Source organism: Microcebus murinus, chromosome 1 (genome assembly GCF_040939455.1).
Source record: "Microcebus murinus isolate Inina chromosome 1, M.murinus_Inina_mat1.0, whole genome shotgun sequence".
NCBI classification, from domain to species: domain Eukaryota; kingdom Metazoa; phylum Chordata; class Mammalia; order Primates; family Cheirogaleidae; genus Microcebus; species Microcebus murinus.
This window is the reverse complement of record NC_134104.1, coordinates 71,329,006-71,353,544: the sequence shown is the minus strand read 5'-3', so window position 1 is coordinate 71,353,544 and position 24,539 is coordinate 71,329,006. Positions and strand designations below refer to the sequence as shown.

The following is a 24,539-nucleotide window of genomic DNA, read 5'->3' as shown; positions in this document are numbered from 1 at the left end:
CCTCAGAGTTCAAGAAGGATAAATTTCAGAAACAAAATAAAAATGTTAATAACACTTTCTGGCTTCTAGATTTAAAGAGCACTAGAAAGAATTTAAAATTCCATCAGTCTTTACCAAATGTTCAATTAGCAAGATAACATGTCATCTTTCTAATTTGAAAGTAGTATTATATTGATCATAATTATACAAATTTAGGTCTCATCTCTCTTTCTCAGTAACAACTGAGGGCAAGGACTTTGACATACATAACTTTTTATACTCCTCATTTTCCCTAGTAATATGTAATAGGTTCAAAATATATAGGTTTGCCAAATGCATGGATGAGTTAAATAAAAAGAATTACCCAGACTTTTCTATGATTGGTTTTTTAAAACTAGATTCCTGCCATGGTATGTATATATTTTGCACCCTAGAGGGCAAGAAGCTATAAAATTTTTATTAGTGGTCTTGAATATTCTTCAGAAAATTCCTTTCGCCAAGCAGTTATCCCTATACCATTTCATTTAAAACAATTATTGTATTTATCCACTGTGTGAATTTATCAATAACATTCAAAATGGCTTTGAAAAAGAGTTAGAATTTTTTGACAAATATCCAAATCATTATGCCACATTGTTTTGAAATTAGCCATTGTAAAAGGCAACTACTTATAGATAACTTCAAATGTTTTTTCTGACTTTGGATTATAGAACACTAATCCACAATATATACTTAGGCTAATATTAGTAAACAGTTTTCCACACAGTGAAATTGGAGGCAGACAGGTATGGCTTAATCAGACAGGGCAGTCATTTGGAGATAATACGTTCCAGAGATAACACTCAAATCAGTGAATTTTACTCGAAGATAGTTTTCAAGTCTCTTTTACACTATTCACATGTTAATAAGAAGTCTCATGCCTTAGCCTTTCTTGGGAGCCCAAGAAAGGATGGTTTCACCTAAAAAAGACTTGGGGTCTAAGAAGGCTGGAGAGAGTTTTAGAAGGAAGTGTCATTATCACTCATCATCAATTGTACAGTTGGCTCCCCGTGCTGTCAAATGGAGATTCTCTCCCTTGTGCCAGAGAAGCCAGATGCCTCTGCATGGTGAGGGTGTGAAATGTCATGTCTTTGTTTATTAACATTTCTGGGGCTGTTAGACTGTAAACAATTTGAGAGTAGGGACCATTTCTCATTTACCTTGCACACAACACAGTACCTGGTGGATAGTAGGTATTTCTGAACTTTTACTGAGTAAATGGGTGGCAAAATTTGGAACCCAAATAAAAATTGAGTATAGTTGTAAAGTAAAGATATGCTTCTTAGCACAGCTGAGTTTGTGGCAATAGAATGAGGCTGAGGAGGAGGAAGATTGTACCAGGGGTGGGTGCTAAGGATGGGAATACCAAGTTGAGAGGAAAAAGGCTACCAGGCAGGAAAAATGAAGGCAGCAGCTTTACCCGCCTTTGAGTCACCCTCACTCCTATGGTCCTTTGTGTTTGAGACCACCTCCAATTCTGATCCTTTCACTTGCCAGCAGAGTAGCTCCAGTCCCTTTTTACCTCAGTTTCCTCATTTGCAAATTGGTATTATAACACAACTCTTAGTCTAATTTGTTTTGTGCCATGATGAAATGAGATGTAAAAATTATTTATAAAATATAAGTTGCTATAGAGATGCTAGGAGTATTTGCTATTTTTATTCTTACATAAATAAAGACTTCTATTATGCAAAAGACTATTTTGCACATAGGGCAAAAAATACCTAAGCCACATTTGTGAACAAATACCCTAGGAATACATTTGCAGTTTCGGGAAGCTAACCCTAATCTTCTGATTGTTTAGTAAGGATCCTTTCCACAAATAGTGTACACGAGTGGGAGGATCTACGTAGGCTGTGCAATACAGTATTTAGACCAGCCTGGAACTTTGATCTTTTTGGGGAAGTTAATGAGAAAAATATACATATTTTGCTTTATGGTTCTGTCTCTAAAACTGGCTTTTGTCAGGACTTAGGTCACACAGATATGAGTGCTGATGACTTTAATCTTTCCAAAAAACAGACACTAGGAAAAGCCACTTGCCATTTAAGGTCATTTTAGGTCAGTTTCACACATTGTTGAAAGGCAGTATTGTTTGCCGTTTCTACTTCTCTGGACTCTCTGGGTTTTCCTGAGAACCAAGGCAAGCACTGTGCACCTCGGCAGTGAGAGGACAGAGAGCAGCCCAAGGGCAGGGAAGCCTGTCTGTCTCCTCCTCCTGTTTGCTCACAGCCATGCTCTCTGCTGCTGGTGAGAGAAGCCGTTCCCATCGTCAGGCTGCTGGGAGATGGGAGCCTCGCTGCGTCTGCGTGAAAAGGACAGTTTTCCTTGGGCTTGAGGTTTACACATTAGGTACTATGGCAACATTCTGGGTAAAAGATATGATCAGTATGCAAATCCTCATCACTATCATTAGAAGGCAGTTAGATTGCAACACATTAAAGGGGTATTTTGTAATTATACTGAACATATTTATGTTTACTACAGTTTCCTGTCTCAATTTTAAATTAAGTAGACCCATTTTTAATGTGAGATCTGCTTGTGTTGAACAATTTGGGAATAGATAATGAACTCCCATTACACTTAGGTGATGTTAGAAAATTTTGTGTATGGTTTTTTTCCCCATCTTTACACCATTTGGAAAAAGAAAAACTCAATAATGTGTAAGCAAGAAAGACAAATAGTTTCTATTTTTGTGTTGCTGTATAGTCTCTTCTTCTCTCATTACAACGTGCTGTAATGAGAGAAAAATAATGCTATTTTTAAATTTTTTGCCTAAGGAATACGTTATATGTAGTGCCTTACTAACTGCACAAATTCAAGTGGACTTCACTGAGCACAAATGAGAATGAGGGCCATTGGAACTGTACCGAGAAGACCAGTTTTCTGTTCAGTCTGATCAACAAGAAAAACAACTCTAAAAACAAGAACTGTTATACTATGTTTGCCCTAAGATTCAACTCAAACTCCTTTGCAGTGAAACCTAGTTCTTTCCATCTATAAAATGCAAGAGAACAGCTAAAATCTTTATGCCCTTCCAGTTGCAAGAGTTGTGGATTTTTAGCTTGTGTTTTGTTTGGATGTGTGTATAAAACATTCTCAGATTTATAGAGAGAGTGTGTTGCAAACTGTACAGTGCTCTCACCCTCCCCTGAACCCAAAGCATCCTGTTCACCTCACCCACTGGGCAATGAATCACATGCAGTGTTAAATATTTGCTCTAGCTTTGCACTTTTTGTGTCTTAATTCTTATATTGTTAAGCACTCCCTGTTTGCATATATTGTGTCTCCATTTGAATGGAAAGACTGGATGTGTCTCTCTCACCTATCACTCAATATCTTAGCATGGGCCTAGTATAAGGTAGCTGAGGATATGTTGATCTGATTAGCTAGCACTGGGCCTAGGTGTTGGAATGGGTAGAGGAAGTGCTGTAAGAACCACCTACCTGTGAGCATGCTTTCATTCACCACACAGTTCCCATCAATCAGAACAGCATCACACGGCAATAAAAATTTTCCTGGAAGAATAAGAACATCTCCAGGAACCAAGAGACGGGATTCCAGCTCCTGCAAACCTATACAACAGCAAAGTTTCCATGACTAGCTGACCTTTTCTTCTTGTTACTTAAGAATGAAAGTGACTAAGAACCCTTATCAACCTGTTGGCCAAGAGCTACTCCATCTGCTCAACTACTCAAGCCCCTTCCCCTCTACTGAAAATTTGAAGAGAATCAGGATTAGAGAGTTGGTTCCTGGGACATAGCAAAGGATTAGCTAAGGAACAAAGATCCCATCTTGATCTTAATACCTGATGTAGTGCCCTGCTCACAACAAAAACTCAAGGGCACTGGGCAATGCAGAAGTGCCCCTTCCCTGCTGTTTGTGCTCTTTGGCTGGGTTTCTGACTCCCTGTGGCACACTTTTGTCTTCTTGAATCCCGGCCTTATGTAAATCACTGAGATAGTTTCTGCTGCCTGGGGTGCAGCTCCTCCCTCCTTGCAGAGAGGCATGGTCACCCTAACCTAGGCCAGCTTAGAGCAAATGCTGAGTCACCAACCAGCCATCTAATAGCCCCTTCAGGCTTAGGTTCCAGATGGCAGTTCAAAATGTATGATGTATGGTCTGTTTGAGATGGTCAGGAGAGAAAATAAAGGAGTCTTAAGAAGGTTTACCCAGTATTATTCCAATGAGTGAGACATGGAGGGCAGAGGGCATTTGAAGTACCCCCGACATTGAGTAGGCATGGTTCAATCAGGGCTGGGATGAGGGTAAGCTACACGAGGTGCTTAGAGTGCAAAATGTAATGAAACACTCACTCTTCAGCACCCTGCAGATGCAAGGTCAGCACTTGCATGATCTTGCCTCCTTAAATTTTGTATCTCAGATGCCTTGTTTGTCTCACCCTCATCCCAGTCCTGGGTTTAATCAGAAAACACCTTTTCTCCTTGACTAATAACCAAGAACAAACTAAATCAATTCCACCTTGAAATGTTAAGATGCTGACAATGGCCTAACGCATCCCTTACCTTTGTCTTTCACGATGACCGTAACATGGACTTTGTTATGATCCTCCACAAGATTGTGTAGCTTCACTGATTGCTACCAATTAAAAGTCAACATTTAGATACTAGATAGTCTGTATCCTGAAATCCACATAATCTCAACATAGTACATGCCAAACCCACTATCTCAGTCAAAGCAACTTTGGGCAAAGGACTCAACCTGTACTTTTGATTCTTCAGCTTCCCTGCCCCAACCCCTACCTCACCTGACCCTGTACTTGCAGCAGCAAATATGCTCATTCGTTTAATGCTATTCTGCTCCCAGGAAAAATAATGCATAGCCACTACCTTCATGGACCTAAGCTGAGGAACCAAGGCTTTACTTCTTGAAGACGCATAATCAGAATGAGGAAGAACGAGACTGTGACTAGGTCACTTTCCTCTCTATGCTTCTCTTTCCCTGTCTGTAAAACAAAGCTAAATTTGATCTGTAAGTGGCTTTCCACTTGTAAAGCCTATGAATCTTTGGGTTGAGTTTTTACTGCATGTGGAACAACCATCCCCTCCTTTAGAACTGTGAATTTTCATATTGGATAAGTGCACAGACGGGAGTTGTGCTGCTCACTTTTGAATCCTGACATTACCACTTGTGAGTTATTTAGCATGTTTAACTTCCTTTTTCTGATCTGAAGGGGGAGATTATAACAGAATCTATTTTATTGGGTCAAGTTTTAAGTTAACTAATTCTTATAAAGCCCTTTTATAGTACTCAATACTATGCCAAGAGCTCATGGATATTAGTGATTAATAAGAAAGTCATTTGTTGGAAGAACAGTTATGGGAGCACATTGACTGGAAAGACTTGCTTGAGGTAGAATTTATTGAGATATGCTTCTGTGAAAAGCAGAGGAAATGAGAAGAGCCCAGAGAAGTGGAGGCATCATCTCCTGGGATGAGACAGGGGACAGGAAGGCGGAGGTGAGTGGGGATTTCATCCACACAGTTCCTCATACTGACTTTCGGGGAGCCACCAGCCAGACAGCAGCTTGACACTGCACTGGCTGGGGCGGGGCTGAGAAGCCCCAGGAAGAGCTGCCTCTTTCCGTAGGGATGTCAGTTATTTGGATGTCTCTGGGAGAAGAGGGTTGCAATACTGTCAACAATACTCAAATGCAGCTTAACCTAATTCAAATATAAAACTTTTTTCTTTCAGATATTATATAACTTTGATCTGTTCTTTTGATGGTTTTTAATGTTACAAGTGTCACCAGGCTAAGACAAGCATTACACACAATTATGCAACTTTCCCCCTGAGAGGATGCAATTAAATCACTATTAACATTCATATGGAAAATTTTATTATTTACTTCAGTTTTGCATAAAAAGCTAAGCTTCAGTAATTTGGACCAATTGAGTGGAAGAAGTGATATTACTGTTTAGTACATATTCATTGCTCTAATGTGACTTCCTGAGGCTTCACTTTTGGGGCCTTCGTTTTAATGATGGATAATAGTGAGAAAATCAGCCATGGTCCTGTGGCAAGAACATGAGGGTCAGTCAGGATTTCTGAGTTGTAGGTCAGGATTACTAACTAACCAGCCATGTAATGTATGTACATAAGAAATTTCACCTTACAAATTAGTTGTTTCCTCTGTAAACAGACGGCATTAAAATGGATCATTTTCAAGTTCCCTTCAAGCTCTAAAATGATATGATACTGATTTATTTTGCAGGTCAGAGGTTTATCCAAAACCTTCAAGGCTTCATAGAAGTACACAAAGTATACGAATGACTCAAATTATTATTATTTTTAAATAATTTAAAAGATTTAACAACTACTATATGCCAGACTCTTGGAATATAGTGTTTGATTTTTTTAAATCCACAAAATAATTCTATGATGAAAATGTCATCTCCAATGTACATATAAAAAATAAAAAACAAAAATTGGGATTGAAAATGTTAAAGTAACAATCATTTACTTTCTAAGTATTAAGACTGACAATCAACCCCCGTTTCATCTGACTGTAAAGCCTTTTCTGTTGATGAATATGTACTTTTAGTGCTTAAAAACAGCTTTTTTCCCCTTTAAGAAGATAAACATCCTTCTTCTAAATTTCTTTAAGTTATTTTCTTGCTTAGCAAACTCTTTTAGACAATGCCATGAATAAATTTAGCCTAGCATAAGAGGATGATAATCAACCTATTTAGACGTGGTGAAGTATGAGTTAATAACACTTGACTGTGATTTTCAAGACTCATTATGCTGTAAAGCTAGATTTGTTTATCAGACTTAGCATTCTGTGTAACCTGCCACCATGCTCCCATGCTTTTGTTCAAGCTATTCCTTAGAATGTCCACTTCAGTTTTCTACGAGGAAACTCTCTAATCCCTCACATAAAGGCCTGCTCAAATGTCACCTCCACTCCATTAGTCCCTCCGATCCTCAGGAAGAATTTGTTGTTCTGCTGTCTGTGTTTCCACTTGTTTTAGTGTCCTGATCACATTCCATTACAGCTGCTGTTGTCTGCTCAGGTCTCCCCTTGTGGGTCAGGCAGTTCACAGAAGAAAGGTACTGTGTACATTATTCAGTGGATCCCCCCATAGTAGGCCTTCATCAAATATGTATTTAATAGAACTGAATATTCTACTTTTCCCAACAACACTGGAATAGGATAATGTAAGCATCCTTTTTGAGTTAATGCACTCAAAAACTGTAAAAACACAGGTTTCTATGACAACCAACTAGCTAGGAGAAGGCAAGTGCTGCAATGCTGGCCATGATTGCAAAGCTCATTGCCTGATTTTCATGAGGCCCCCTCTGGTCTCTTCAGTGCCTGTTCAGTGGGACCAGTATCAGTTTCCAAGACTAATTTGCATATTGTTATTATTCAGCATCTGTTGCTGCATGTCCTTGTGTTTGCTGTGGCTGGATTTCCTCCAGAGATGAGTAATGAGGGCATTAACTCAGGTGCCTCTTGAGCCCAACTCAGTCATGACTGAAGGAAAAGCACTAGGGGCCAGATACTCTCAGTGTCATTTCTATTAGGGCAGCCTCCCGTGGAGCCCAGCAATGGGCTATGCAAATACAGTTCAATGTAAATACAGTTGAGTGCCAAGGTTTGCACTCAGACCTGCAGCAAACTTGTTAGAAACGGACTGCAGCAATAGTGCTTCTTGGCTTAGGAAAGGTAAGCTCTCTCTGTGCGGCATGATTTCAGACCAGATCTTCAATGCAGGAAGATACCTATTCCCCTCCTACAGACACTTCCCCTCTTACAATGTTCAAAAACCTATGTTAGTTTAACTAAAATCTCTAATTCAATGAAATAATGAACTTCAATATAGCTCAACAGAGTAATTTGTGAAAGGCAATAAATGTTCTTTTTTTCATTCCTGCCAAACATCTTCCCCAAGTCGTACTGCTCCAAGAAGTTCATGAGTCACTTTGAAATAGCACTCAATGGGACAGTGTATGGTACTGAACTTGGAGTCAGAAAACTTGGGGCTACAGTCTATGGCCACTGTCACTGGGTGAGTGTGAGCAAGTCACTCCACCTCCCTGGTGGAGATGAAAATTGTATGGGTTTCATTTTACACTTTGCTATGCCTCACACAGACACATACATTATGGATGTGCAGGCCTATTGTAACTTATAAAGTGTTCCACCCATATTGATTGTTCAGGACTTGTGATTTAAACTGCATATATACAGTTTCAGGAAACTGGCCCATTTTGTATGATGTTACAAGATGCTTTACAGGTTGGTCAGATAAGCTTTTATTAACAAATACTAGCTGCTAATGAGATTAGTGTTTGTCCTCTAATTCCTTTTCTTCTTTTTAAAGAAATGCTTTGTAATACTGCCATCAAGCCTGAAGTTCCCATGTTAGCCCTTATTTTGAGCAAAGAAATTTAGAGATTCTGTTAAGATGCAGAATCTGAATGTTTAAATTCCATTAAGGATTTTAAAATAAACATTAAGCAAATTAGAACTTGAAAAAACAGGGATTACCTAACTTTGGAAGGGGAGAACGTAAGCAAGACAGAAAACCCAGAAACCATAAAAGAAAAGAGAAATATAATTAACTCTACATAATTTTTAATATATGGCAAAAGTCAAGGTCAAGAGAAAAAAGATAGACAAAAAAAATAAAACTTTTTCACATATCTGATGGATATAAAAAGTCCATTAACATAAAATAGAAATGGAAAACTCTATTAGACAAAAGAAAATGTTTCTACTCTCACTAGTAATTAGGAAAATGTAAATTAAAACATCAATGAGACCCAGTTTTAAAAAGTTATTAGATTAAAAAATTATAAATATTAATGTATAACACCAGATTTTGGTGAAGATCTGAGAAAGTTAATACTGCTATATGTTGCTGTTAATAAAGGAATTATTACATTTGGGGAAAATAATATTGCAGTATCTATTAAAATCCAAAGTATACATATGCAATATGCTTTGATTCAGCAACCTGGCTTTTGGTTGCTATGCTAAAAATAAGGCAAATATTAACATATAAGGATATGCTTATACTGCAGTTATGTTTAATTCATATAAGGACACGCCTATTATTGGTGGCAAAAATTGGGGGAAAATAACCTTACTTTCCATAAATAACAGAATGGTTAAAAAATTATGATATAGCATGAAATATTATACCATTATTTTTAAACATGATTTTAAATTATTTATTTACTCAGTAGATTGCCATTATATCTACAGTACAGCAAAACATGAAATTTCTAGATTAATGTGCATAGTAAAATCCTATTTTAATTTAAAAAATTAATAAATGCATAAATCTTCATATAAATTTGTACACATGTGTTTACCTAATAGAGTAAAAAGATTGAAAAAATATGTTGAGCTGCTGATGACATTAATAAATAAATACGTGTATTTGGGATTTGGGGTTTCAGTTTATTCTTTGGCAGATTCCCCTGCAAAGATATTTCTTAAGTCTTTAGAATGTATAACAATCACCTGTTATGTAACTTTTTAAAAATGTATATTTCTGTTATTACCCTAGATATTACTTAAAAGATCAGAAGCTGATGTAATTCTCTTTTTTTAATTTTTATTTATTTATTTTGTTATTTCAGAGTATTACAGTGGTACAAATGCTTTGGTTACATAAATTGCCTTTGCATTGCCCTGAGTCAGAGCTACAAGTGTGCTCATCCCACAGACAGTGTGCTCAGGTAATTCTCTTTCTAAAACACTGCCCTATGCAATATAGAATCAAACCTAATTTTTTCCACAACCCTTCTCCTAATTTCTAGACAGGAATTTCTGTATTTCTTTTTTTGAATTTCTGTATTTCTGTATTTCTTTCCATAGAGAAAGGTATATCTGCATTCCAAATGAAGAATTAGACGTTACAAAGGAATTTTAAAAGGGAGACAGAAATTTGTCAAAAAAAAAATTAGGTGGGAAAAGTATAGCACAAAGAGAGTATTTAAGTCATGGGAAGTACTTGGCAATGTTCTAAGGGTCATTAATGCCTTGATTAATACACACAATTGAGATGCTACCCCTCTGTTCTCCTAAAACTGAAACTGACACCATTCATCTATCACAGCATTCTTTTCCACCATACTCAGTCATAGCCTTGGGGTTCTTCTAAACACAATATTCTCTGAAACCTTCATCTGATAATCAGAGTTTGCAGAGACATTTAAATCTACCTGCTATTCCTGAAGCCCTCCTCCTGAGATCCCACATTTGTTAACTTCTTCTTCTTTTTTTTTTTTTTTTTGCTTTGTTATGACTTATGTTTGACAAAGCAACTCCTTGCTCTCAGTGGAAATTCCACAGGCTTTGCTTCTTTAGCCAGAAGCTAAATAGAATCCAGCTGTGATTTTAGCTCTTACCTGTCGTAAATCATAAACACTTAAGACAATGGAGATAACAGACAAAATGATGATGGCCACAGAGTATTCTATGTAACCTTGAGACAGCCACAAAGTTAGGGTGAAGGCTTGGAACACATAGAATGGATTTAAAACCTGTAGGTACAAAAATAGCATTTGGGTCACTTGCATGGACCTTAGTAACAATCAATAAAATGTCATTTCTTTATTAAATGTTTCTACATTTTTTACAACATAGAAAACCTCTAATATTTAAGAATTCACTTAGAGCTCCATTAATTTGGATAGAGACAATTTCAAGCACAAAGCATGTGTTATAGTGGAAGCAAAATTATTTTAAGCATTCAGAGCCATGCCTACAGATTGATAATTCTTATTCATTTTGAATTTCAAAAATATTTTACCAATAACAAAATTCAACAATTTACCTTCTTAAACAGATTTACTCATAATGGAAGAGACACATGATTCAGTCTCTTTTAAAAATGAATTTCAATTTTGAACAGTTTTATTGTAGGTTTGTTTTTCACATAATTACATGTTGCAGATTTAGTAACATTGTGCAATGAAAATGGAAGATTCTACTTTTATCCAAATCATTTGAAAATAACATATTCTTTATGTCACAGGTCTTAGCAAAATCTGCTGAGAAGCAATCAGGTTAACATGGCCTTTCCTTTGAACAAGGAGGCATACTATAGAGAAGTATCTTCCCTAAGGCTGCAGGGCAAATAATGGGCAGAAGGTAACATCCCCCCAAAAGCTAGGCATCCGTGTGTGTGTGTGTGTGTGTGTGTGTGTGTGTGTGTGTGTGTGTCTTGAGAATATCTTCTGCTTTTTTTATTTCCTTGATTTTCCACATTTGGTCCTGCTGGCTCTATTATTAATAATTATAGCAGAAAGAGGACAAACCTGAGAAGCCAGAGAAAGGTCACATGGTATACATGCATGGTGTAAATTTAAGAGCCCATTGGAGCAAAGCAAGGACTCTTTTCTTGAGAAACTGCCCTTTATGACCATTACAAATTAGATGAAATATTGGCTAAAAACAGTGGTATACTTTTTTAAATCTCTATTTTCTATAATTTTCTAATACATTAAATAAAATTCAACTTTAATCCTAAAAATGATATCTGGTTAATAAGTTAGTAAGCTATATCTTAAGGGTTTCTTAAACCCTTGGATATATCTTGTACCTTAAAAAAGATCGTGTTCCTTAAACTTTCTTATTATTTCCATCCCACCGTTTTACTTACAAATTACAGCTTTGTTGTTTGCTTATCCTAAGATGCTTTAATTATAGATTATGCATGAATGATAATATGATTTTTAGTTTATATAAATTCTGTGGAAAATTGGTTAAATACTTCTTGTAGAAAAAAACAACATCCTAATTAATTTAGCTCCCTTATTCAATATTATTTTGAAATCAAATGTGAAGAGTAGTTTTACTTGTGTTTTTCCTACTAAAGGTGTAGTAAGTAGATGCCAGAAAATACTAACCCTTTTGTCAAAATAGATCACATTGATACCTGGAGAATCTTTGGCAATATGAAAATGTACTTGAATAAGAAGTTTAAAAATCCTCTAGCTTTTTGATAGTTGGGGAGGTTATGTGTTTGTGGAGGCAGAGGATATATGGGGAATCTCTATACCTTCTGCTCAATTTTGTTGTGAACATAAAAGTACTCTAAAATATCAAGTTACAAGCAGCCTGTTTCCTGCTCCAGACACAGGACAATGGTAGATTTTTTTTTAATTAATATTAAAAAGGTATGGCCATGCTCGAAACCAAAATAAATATCTTCATGGGTTAGAAAGAAACTAGCAGAGAATCCAAATGCAGCAGCTCTCAAGCCTGAGTGGGCCGACAAGTAGATGGGCAGAGGGGTGGGCAGAGTTGCACTTAAGCCTGCACACAGTGGGCAAAAGCTGTGGTCTGTGGATTTGAGTGGGCAGCCGTCAAGCTGGCGCAGGCTCTCAATTGCTGCTGCTGGAGTGTGCAAGTGGGACTATACTCAAGCCACAGGAGGTAACAAATACCGCCACACCTGGATCTGATTAGGGCAGTCCCCAAGCCTGGGCAGACAATCACTGCCACCCACTGGCTTGGGTGGGGTGTGCTCGAGCTGGCACAGGCTGACAACCACTGCTTGCAGATCTGAGTAGAGCAGCTCTCAAGGTGGCTTAGGTTTGCATTTGCCACTGCTGACAGAACTAGGTGAAGCATTCACTCACTCTGAAACATGGGGACTGCCAGTGACAACCATAGGGGAATGATGAGTCAGGAGAGGCAGGAGAATAACAATGTTAAACACTCATGGTACACCCACCCATCTCAGGACAGGTCAATCCTCTAAAGTAACACACCAGCCACCATCCAGGGGCCTCTCCTTCTTTGAACTAAATAGGAGAGTTCCCAGAAGAGAATAGGTGCACTATAAGTTTATCTGTCTTCAGCAAAGAGAAGAGATTTCAGATGAGAAGGAACCAGATAAGAACTCTGGCAACATGAAAACACAAACCATTTTAATATCCCCATCCCCCAAAATCACAGTAGGTCTCCAGCAATGGACCCCAACCTACAGGAAATTGCCCAAATGTCAGAGATGGAATTCAGAATACGGATGGCAAATAAGATGAATGGGATTGAAGAGAAAGTTGAAAACCGACACAAGCAAGACAAAAAAAGTTTCAGGACACGAATGAAGAAAATGAAAAACTCACTAAAGAGATAGACAATGTAAGAAAAGATATAATAGACCTTAAAGACATGAAAGAGTCACTTAGGGAATTTCAATACAGTAGAAAGCCTCAACAACAGGCTAGACAAAACAAAAGAAAGAATTTGGAGGCTTGAAGACAAGGCTATTGAACTAACTAGGTAAGTCAAAGATGCAGAAAAAAGAATAAATAAGAGTGAACAATCACTCAGAGAAGTATGGGACTATGCAAAGAGAGCCAATATAAAAATTATGAGTATCCCTGACAGAGAAGAAAGCAAAAAGCATGGAAAATTTATTTGAAGGAATTATTGAGGAAAACTTCCCTGGTATCCCCAGAGATTCAAATATTCAGACACAAGGTGGTCATCAAACATCAGGAAGATTCATAGCAAACAGGACATCTCCAAGACACATAGTATTCAACCTGGTTAAAATCAAAATTAAAGAGAAAATTCTACAAACTGTAAGACAAAGGCAACAACTAACCTACAAAGGAAAACTTGTCAGGCTGACAGCAGATTTCTTAGCAGAGACCTTACCAGAAGCATTGGGACCTCGTTTTTAGTCTTCTTAAACAGAGTAACTGCCAGCCAAGAACTTTGGATTCTGAAAAACTAAATTTCATAATCAATGGAGAAATAAAGACTTTTCCAGACAAGCAAACATTAAGGGAATTTGACACTACTAGACCTGCCCTACAGGAAATACTCACAACTGCATTATACATGGAACAGCACAATAGATACCAACTAGTGCAAAAACACCTGAAATTTAAAGCTCATAGCTCTAACAAAATAATAGCATAAAAGGGAAAACAAAACAATAAACAAGATTTAATAAACAAGATTTAATAAAACATGATAAAAAGAACAGTATCCCAACTATCAATACCAGCATTGACCATTGGCAGTCTGAATGCCCCATGTAAAAGACACAGACTGGCTGAATGGATGAAAAAGCATACCCCAAGCCATTTGCTGTCTCCAAAAAATGCATCTAACTTACAAGAACTCACATAGACTCAAGATAAAAAGAAAAAAATACTCTACATGAATGGAAACCACAAGCAAGCAGGTATAACAATTCTCATATGAGATAAGATAAACTTTAAATCAACAATGTAAAGAAGGAAAAAGATGGTCATTTTACAATGATAAAGGGAGCAATTCAACAAGAAGACATAATCCTAAATATAGACACACCTAACACAGGAGTGCCGAGATTCATAAAGCAAACCCTACTAGATCTAAGCAAAGAGATAAATAGTAGCATCATAATTGCCAGGGACTTCAATACCTCATTAAGAGACCTGGACAGATCACCCAAGTAGAAAATAAATAAGCACTGGATATAAACAGAACTCTAGAACAAATAGACCTAACAGACATTTACAAAATATTCTACCCAAAAACTACTGAATATACATTCTTCTCATTGGCACACGGGACATGAGCATATCAGCACAATTTTTCCAATACTGATCATATCTTAGGCCACAAAACAAGTCTTGGCAAATTCAAAAAAAATTGAAGGCCGGGCGTGGTGGCTCACGCCTGTAATCCTAGCACTTTGGGAGGCCGAGGCGGGAGGATTGCTCAAGGTCAGGAGTTCGAAACCAGCCTGAGCGAGACCCCGTCTCTACCAAAAATAGAAATAAATTAATTGACCAACTAAAAATATATATACAAAAAATTAGCCGGGCATGGTGGCTCATGCCTATAGTCCCAGCTGCTCGGGAGGCTGAGGCAGCAGGATCGCTGAGCCCCGGAGATTGAGGTTGCTATGAGCCAGGCTGACACCACGGCACTCACTCTAGCCTGGGCAACAAAGTGAGACTCTGTCTCAAAAAAAAAAAAAACATTGAAATCATACCATGTACCTTACTCCAAGAGAAACACTCAAATCTGCACAAAGTTGTGGAAATTAAACAACTTGCCGCTGAATGATATTTGGGTCAATGAGGAAATTAAAATGGAAATAAAATCAGAATGAACCACAAAAGAGACACGAGTTTTCAAAATCTATGGAATATAGTAAAAGTAGTTGTAAGGGGAAATTTCACTGCCTTAAATGCCTACATTAAAAAGGCAGAAAGTTCACAAATTAACAATGTTACATCTCAAGGAACTAGAAAAAGAAGAACAAATCAAACCCAAGCCAGCAGAAGAAAAGAAATAACAAAGACTGAGCAGAACTAAATAAAATGGAAACCAAATCAAACAAAAAAAGGATCAACAAAACAAAAAGTTGGTTCTTTGAAAAGATACACAAAATCAATAGACCACTAGTCAGAATAATCAGAAATAGAAGAGAAAGAGGTCAAATAAGCTCGATCAGAAATAAAAAAGGAGACATTACAACTGATTCCACAGAAATACAAAATCATTCGTAAATACTACAAAACTTCTATGCATACAAACTAGAAAATGTAAAGCAGGGGTCCCCAACCTATGGTGAGTTGTATAATTATTTCATTGTATATTACAATGTAATAATAATAGAAATAAAGCTTATAATAAATGTAATGCACTTGAATCATCCTGAAACCATCCCCCTGCTCCCTGGTCCATGGAAAAAATTGTCTTACATGAAAATGGTCCTTGGTGCCAAAAAGTCTGGGGACTACTGATGTAGAGGAAACACCCAACCTCCGAAACCTGAATCGGGAATAAATAAAAATTCTGAACTGACTGATAATGAGTAGTAAGATTGAAGCAGTAATAAAGAATCTCTCCACAATAAAAGTCCCAGACCAGACTGATTCACAGCCAAATTCTACCAGAATTACAAAGAAGAACTGATACCTATACTACAGAAATTATTCCATGGTATCAAGAAGGAGGGAATCCTCCGTAACTCATTCAATAAAACTAGTATCACTTTGATACCAAGGTCAAGAAAGGACATAACAACAACAAAGAAAACTACAGACCAATATCCCTTGTAAACATAGATACAAAAATCCACAACAAAATATTAGCAAACTGAATTCAATAACACACTGTAACAATAATTCACCAGGATCAAGTGAGTTTCATTCTAGGGATGCAAGGATGATTTAACATATGCAAATCAATAAATGTTTTTCACCACATAAACAGAAGTAAAAACAAAAACACCATATGATCATCTCAATAGATTCTGAAAAGTATTTGATAAAAACTCTCAGCAAACTAGGCATAGAAGGAAATATCTAAAAATTATAAAAACCATTTATGACAAACCCACAGCCAACATCATACTGAATGGGGAAACATTGAAAACATTCCCCCTAAGAACTAGAACAAGATAAGACAAGAGTTTCCACTGTCATCACTTCTATTCAACATAGTACTGGAAGTCCTAGTCAGAGCAATTAGGCAAGAGAAAGAAATAAAGGGCATCCAAATCAAGAAAGAGGAAGTCAAACTATCCCTGTTTGCCAATGATATGATCTTGTATCTAGAAAACCCTAAAGATTCCACCAAAAGACTCCTAGAATTGATAAATATATTCAGCAAAGTCTCAGGTTACAAAATCAATGTTCAAAAATCAGTAGCATTTCTATGTACTAGCAATAGGCAAGCTGAGATTAAATCAAGGACTCAATACCATTTATAACACTACAAAGAAAGTAAAATATTTAGGAATATACTTAACCAAAGAAGTAAAGATCTCTACAAAGAGAACTACAAAACATTGACAAAAGAAATCATAGAACACAAATGGAAAAACATCCCATGCTTATAGATGGGTACAATCAACATTGTTAAAATGTCCATACTACCTAAAGCTATTTACATATTCAATGCAATCCCCATCAAAATGCCAATGTCATTTTTCACAGATCTAGAAAAAATAATTGTATGCTTCATTTGGAACCCAAAAAGAGCTCAAATAGCCAAAGCAATTTTAAGCAAAAGAGCAAATCTGGAGGTATAACATTATTTGACTTCAAATTGTATTACAAGCCTATGGTAACCTAAACAGCATAGTATTGGCACAAAAATAGAGACATGGACCAATGGAACAGAACAGAGAACCCAGAAATAAAATCATCTACCTACAACCAATAGATCTTTGACAAAGCAGACAACAACATACACTGGGGAAAGGAAGCCCTATTCAATACATGCTGCTGGGAAAACTGGATAGATAGCCACATGCAGAAGAATGAACATGACTTCTACCTCTTGCCATATACAAAAATTAATGCAAGACAGATAAAAGACTTAAATGTAACACATTAAACCATAACAACGCTAGAAGAAAATGTTGGGGAAACTCTTTTTGACATTGATCTAACCAAAGAATTTATGACTAAGACCCCGAAAACAAATACAGCAACTATAAAAATAAATAAATGGATCTTTATTAAATTAAAAAGATTCTGCACAGCAAATGAAATAATCAACAGAGCAAATAGACAACCTACAGAATGGGAGAAAATATTCGCAAACCATTCATCCAATAAAGGGCTAAAATCTAGAGTCTACAAGGAACTGTAATGAATCAGCAAGAAATAAACAAACAACCTCATTAAAAAATGGGCAAAAGATATGAACATAGGACTTTCAAAAGAAGATAGACAAATGGCCAAAAAACATATGAGAAAAATATTCAACCTGCAATTTAAAATGACAATGAGATACCACCTTATTCCTGTCAAAATAGCCATTATTAAAAAGTAAAAAAATAATAGATGCTGGCATGGATATAGAGAGGTAGGATTGCTTATACACTGTTGTTGGGACTGCAGGTTAGGGCAGACTCTGGAAAATACTATGGAAGTTGCTCAAATAAATAAATGTAGACCTATCATTTAAACTAGCAATCCCACTGCTGGGTATCTACCCAAAGGGAAAAAAGTCATTTTATCAAAAGACACCTGCACTCGAATGTTTATCTCAGCACAATTCACAATTGCAAAAATGTGAAATCAACCTAAGTGCCCTTTAATTCATAAGTGGATAAATAAAATGTGATATATATATATATATATATATATATATATATATATATATATATATATATACCGTGAAGTATTAATCAGCTAAAAAAGGAGTGAAATAATGCCTTTTGTAGTAACTTGAATGGAACTGGAGATCCTTATTCTAAGTGAAGTATCTCAGGAATGGAAAAACAAACACCATATGTGCTCTCTAATAATTGGGAGCTAAATGATGGGTGCACATAGCACAACGAGGTGTAAAGGACATTGGAAAACAAGAAGCGGGGAGAGTGGGAAAGGATGAGGGGTAAAAACTTACCTATCAGGTACATTGAACACTATTCTGGTGATGGGCATACTAAAAGCCCTGACTTAAGCTTTATATTAGGTATCCATTTAATAAGAACATTTGTACTACCTTAATATTTTGAAATAAAAAATAATTTTTAAAAAAGGAAGAAACTACAAACATGCAGCATTGAGTAGGGACTAACATCATCCACCTAGTGAGTTCCAGGCAAGGGATAGATAGCAACAGATAGGAGCTCATTTCTAGGGAGAGTAGAGACAGAAGTGTCCCCTTAGGCTTATGATGAAAAACAGGGGTGGCAGTTTGCTTCCTGTCTCAGAGTAGAGGCTGAATAAAGTCACAAGCTGAGATGGATCACCAGCCAAGGGTGCAATGGAAGAGAACAGACCAGAGTCCATAGGACGACTGTGAACTGGGCCAAGCTGGCTCAGGGTCTGCATCTGACAAATCCCTGAAGGACAGGGATCCAAAGCTCCAATACAGCCCTGATTCTGAATCAAGGTCCCCATGGGACCAGTTGGAGGCAAATACAAAGCCATCAAAAAAGGACAGCAACTCAGGGAGAAAAAGAAAAATGGAGGGGGAAAATGTCTCACTTAAGGTAAGTGTACAAAAAAATAATAACTTTGAAGCACACAAGGAAAACATTATTAAAAACAACAACAACAAGAAAAAACCCACCAAAACACTAACAGAGGAAGAAGTTACTCCCAAGAAAATAAAAGTAATATAGCAATTTGAAAAAGACCAAATAATTAATATGTTTCCAATCCTCAGAAATCATAGAAGTAATAAAATTGCCCCATGATATGGACTAAATGTGTCCCCCCTAAATTCATATGTTGAAGCCCTAATCCCCAGTGTGATGGTATTTGGAGATGGAGCCTTTGGGAGGTAATCTGGTTTAGACGAGGTCATGAGGGTAGAGCCCCCATGATGGGATCAGGGTCCTTATAAGAAGAGAAAGAGACCAGAGCTTTCTTTCTTATGTGAGAGCACAGAGAGAAGTCGGTGGTCTGCAAGCCAGAGAGTGGGCTCTCACCAGGGATCATATTTGCAGGGACTTTGATCTTGGACTTCCCAACCTCTAAAACTGTGAAAAATAAATGTTTGTCATTTAAGCTACCCAATCTATGATATTTTGTTATAGCAACCTGAGCTAATTAAACAAACCCTCTACTACCACCAAAACTACCATTAAAAACTTAAGAAAACAAAACTAACAAATAAGAGATCATGAAAGAGAAATTTGTCCCTCACACAGGGAAGGGGTCTTAAAGTGGATTTATAATAATAAATAAGTGGTTATTGAAAGGACCAGTTAGAAATCTTGGAAAAAGTTTATCTATGTTTATGGGACTAAGAAAAAAAATAACTCATAGACAGGAAAAGTATCGACTAAAATCAAGGAAGCAGTAACAAAAAGAAGTAGCATTAAACAAGATTCCATTCACATCAAAGTATTTATGTGCTGTGTAATAGTCCCCCGAGTACTAGGAAGTAAGCAATAAGGGGCAGAAATAATTGTTTTTCAAAAGGAAAACAGTTAGTTACCTGTTTAACAAGCAGCTTCAGTATGGGTTGGATTTCAACCTCAATGGCATTGGGCCCACACACCAATCTTCTGTAGGAGATAGACCATCCATTAGTGTAACAGTTATAAGCTCAGTGATAAGTGAGTACAGGCCAGACTAAGCAGAAATCACCTGTACTCTTTAGAGATTTTGTGGCTTCCATTAAAACATAATGTGCAAGTTCTTTTGAAACATAATCCTAAAGCAGCACCCAGGACAGACCCTTAGTGCATGAACTGAATGAATATGTGAATGAATGAGCAAATGAACTGGAAGATGACATATGTTCTACATGGCCAACATCTTGTAAATGTGTACATTATATACAAGGTGAAATACATAAGTGCATTACAATAAAAATTCCTCATGTTTGTGAAGTATTTTACCATTTACAAAGTTCTTACAAAAGATTCATTTGATTCCCTCACAATAGTCCAAGGGAAAGGACTAATATCCTCAGTTTATCAATAGGAAAACTATTCGGCATGGGCGTATAGCCAAAGGGGCACACATCTAATATCAATCATGACAATATGACTTTAAAGCAGAAATGGGAGTGTCAGAAACTGCACTTAGCTTTCATGCATTAACTCCTTTAATCATCACTTTATCCCTCTGAGATTTCACATTACCATCTACTATAAGGAAAACTGATGTTCCAATAAACTAAGTAGTTTTCCCAGGGTCTCAGGGCTAGAAAGAGGCAGAGCTGGGCTTCAGACCATGGTCTCTGTGACTCCACTTTACAACCCAGCCTCAGCAAGTACCAACAGGAGAACCTGCATGAGGGATCTTTGGTCTTAGGTAGAAATCAAACTTGAACTCAGCTCTCTGTTATACCGGGGTGAGACCAAAGATCTCTCACACAGCACCGCCTTACTGGGGCTTTCCATAAAAAGCTATTTAAAATAGCTACCCCAACTGCCAACGCAGATTCTCTTTTTCTCCTTAAACTTACCTATATGATTAACTAAAATTTTATCTCTTTTCTTGCATGTTAAAAAGCATTCAGATAGTGAACTGTATCCTCCACTATAATATAGGCTTCTAGAAGATGTTCATATATCCTACATGCCTAAAACAGTACCTAAGATATAAAACACACTCAAGAATTATGTGTTGAATAAGTGAATGGATAGCTGAATGAGGGCTGAGCCTCCATTATCTCATCTTTACAGTGGGTTTGATAAAACATAAAATTGCTCTCAGTAGTGTCTGAGATAAATATGTAAAGCATTTAGCACAGGTGCCTAGGACATGACAAGTTCTCAAGAAATGGCAGCTATCTTTGAAGTCTTATACCCTCCAGCATAATTAACTGTATTTTTCTCTGTTCCAACAACCCCTCCTTAATAACAGTACTTACTTCACTGAATATATTTACATGCTTTTCTCCTCAGATTTTCTAGAGCCCATTTAAAGTCAGGAATGAAGTTTTTAAACACTGGAGCAGTTTCTGACACAGAGGATGCCCGGTAAATAGTGGAATTAATTAATGAGGGTCTTTGTGACCCAGAGCTAGAGCTGCACAGACTGTGGAAAGCCGGTTTAGAAAGCAAGTCTAGGGCCTGGCGCTCTCTGGCTCTCCCTGCTTGCTGCGACGGTTTCTGACACTACCATTAAGAGAGAAGAGCTCAGATCTCACGAGAACTGGGATCTAGTGGATCAATACTTGCTGTAGATTATCCTCTTTAGGGCTTATCTGGGCCATGTTTAAATCAAAATTGGGCATGCCCTTTACTGCTTCCTCTTTTCTACTGTCTCTTGCCAAAAGATGGTGCATGCTTAGGGATCATGTACCTATCTCGATCTCAGCCCAAGCCAAGTAGAATTTTCAGGGGTGTTACCAATGGCTGAGCGACCAGCAGAAATATGAGACTGGAAGCTGGTTCACAGGAGGAAAGGCCCAAGGAACAAGGGAGACTCCATTCCCTGACTAAAAATCTGACCAGCTGGCAGGCAAAAGAAGTCCTAGAATTGTTCTAGGTGGCCTCACAGAACAACATAGGCTAAATACAATTAAGCAGACTTGCCTAAAATGTCTCATTATTCATTAGGGGAAGAGTTGCTTTGGAGGTAGGTGGCCCCTCTCCAGAAGAAGTTGAACAATTTCTCAACAGGGAACTTGTGGAGGGGATTTCTGCGCTGACTATGGCCTGAACATGAGAGATCACTGAGGTTTCCTCCAGCCTGGAAATGACAGCAAATCTGCTGGAATGTATTTATTTCTGAAAAACCACATGTGAATGACTAGGAGCACTTTCTTTAGGAGTGGTCCATGTCCCTTTTTATTTTGCTTATTTGTTCGTTCATGCATTCATTTACCAATTCATTCACCAAATAACTGTTAGGAATATGCTGTGCAGTAGGCACTTCAGGCTCCAGGTGAAGAAGACTAGAGTGAGAGCCCTCAAGGAGGAAGGAGGAGCATCTGGAATTACTGGTGAGCTTTTGCAAACTACACATGATCACCCTGGGTTTTCCTCACTGCTTTCATTCTGCAAAGTCTCCAACAGGATCTCTGGCAGGGATGGATAAGTATAGTTTTCCAGTCAATGCCAAGCCAGGAGATCCTGGCATAACCCACTTCCAGGACTTGGAATTTTTAGGAGCCAGACATGCACAGTTTGAGAAGTTTCCCATGTGATTCTGCTAGGCAATCCATTATTCTGAACAGTCCTGCTTTATAAATGGAGGGAGATCAAAAATGCAGCGTCCAACTTTTGAGACTTGGATATGGTTGTGTGGTATAAAAAGTGGGTTGGTCCAAAAGCACCCCCCATTAAAAAATAAGGAGAAGAATATTGTTATGTTTTGAGAAATTGCTTTCTGAAAGGAACAAAATTTCTATTTCAACAGTGCTTGAACCTGCTTGTGTACTTGAACAAAACATTTATACAGAGAAGCTCCATTTTACAAATGACATAAAAGTCATTTTAGTTTTTTACATTAGTCCTCATTTGTGGCCTGTCCATTTCTTTCAGTTCCTAAATCATGAGTTTCCTGACAGCCTCAGGAGAAGTGGGGATCTTACAGGACCTTCTGCCATCTGTACATGCTAAGTGAGGTGTTTCCAGTCAGCTTTTCGGAGAAGTATCCTGAGTGTTTCCAGGCATGAGAATCCATAGGGAAGGGACCAGGAGGGCATCAGAAGTGGCGGTGGAGGTGCAAAGAAACCCAGGGCAGGATCCCGTCAGGGAAATCCGGGACTTAGGCTTCCTGGTCCTCTGTAGGGCTCTACTCTGAAACAAGGCATTGCAGTGAAGTAATTTTCATACTTTACATGGGACCAGACCCATAGAACTGTGGGTCTGATAATTCCAATGTATTAAAAAGGAGAATCTTGATCTCAGTTCATTTTGTATTAAATACTTTGTGCATTGCATTTTAAAGAAAAGCTATATATATATACACACACACATATATACATATGTATATAAGCATGTTATATTTTTAAGTAACTCATTGACTTCTAACTAAATGTTAACAGTTGAGACCATGTTATGGCTTTCCAGAAGAATGAATGAAGCCACTCTCCCTTCCTCCAACCAGCCCTTCCTCGATCCGTTCATACAGATCTAATGGGCTGAGTATTTATTATTGGGCTGTTGTCTAGGGGCGGAACTTTCAAAGGGGATAAAGGTCATGGCATTTAAGTATGATTTCTTTCCTGACTTCTGCTCCCCCAAGACCTGAGGAATAAGAGAGTAGGGTCCCATGGCAGCCCCACCTCCTCTTCCCTCTTGGCTTCCTTTCACTTCTTCTTTCCTCCCTTTTGATGTTCCATCTTCTCATATAATGGTCTGTGCCAACTTGGAGTTGCATGTTGATGGCAAACCCACCTTCTTTTGCTACCTGTCACTCGGATTCCTTTCCTCTAGCACTGACAAGCATGCCCTTTTTCTCAATGCTGTAGCAAATCTTGAGAATTAAGTTTGGCCCTGCAGAATCACTGAGCCCATGATAAATGTCTCTTCCCAACCTCTCGTTCAGTGATGTCACACTGGTGGCTTACATTGGCCATGGTCGTATTCTCACCACAGAAACTGGCAAACCCTATCCATTATGACTTTTGTTCCTCCAAAGAGCTGGCTCACCGGCAAGGTGGTTGGTCTGGAAATAATTCCATCTCTGCTGCTGGAAAGCTGCCCTTTCTACTTTTAGGATCCTAAATAAAGGGGACAGGAGCAGTATGGGCTGAGTGAAAGAGAAGGTGAGGAGATGCTCAACTTAAAAGCTATCCTGAGAGGAAGACTACTTCACTTGATGGGGAAGCAGTAGGGTCCCATTCTTGTGAGATGAAAGAGTAACCTCAAGTGTCTATGGACCTGTCTAGGACAGGCATCAAGATGGAAAGTTTAGTTCAGTTCATGATAAGTGAAGACAGGAACCTGGAACCTCCTGGGACAATTTATGTGCTCTCTTCCTGATGCCTCCTGACAATATCTCTCCAGGCTAAAGTATAAGCTTTTGTTACTGAAATGTGAGAGCTTTGTAAATCTGTCCTGTTTTCTCTCTTTGCCTGGCTGCTAGGAAGCCCACAGAAAAGTTTGCATTTAGACTCTGTAGCTTTTGATCATCAGAGATTCTTG

General features: G+C 37.8%; 1 protein-coding gene across 1 annotated transcript in view; it reads right to left on the bottom strand.

Moving 5' to 3' along the window:
* ATP13A5 (ATPase 13A5) overlaps positions 1-24,539 on the bottom strand; it is a 107,526-nt gene that overhangs the window by 63,254 nt on the left and 19,733 nt on the right. Inside the window, exons 6-9 of the mRNA XM_012780243.2 lie at positions 19,928-19,997; positions 10,408-10,542; positions 4,545-4,617; positions 3,465-3,593 (exon numbers count right to left, since the gene is read on the bottom strand). Of these exons, the coding sequence (XP_012635697.2) occupies positions 3,465-3,593; positions 4,545-4,617; positions 10,408-10,542; positions 19,928-19,997 (407 nt within the window). The remainder of the gene's footprint in view (positions 1-3,464; positions 3,594-4,544; positions 4,618-10,407; positions 10,543-19,927; positions 19,998-24,539) is intronic.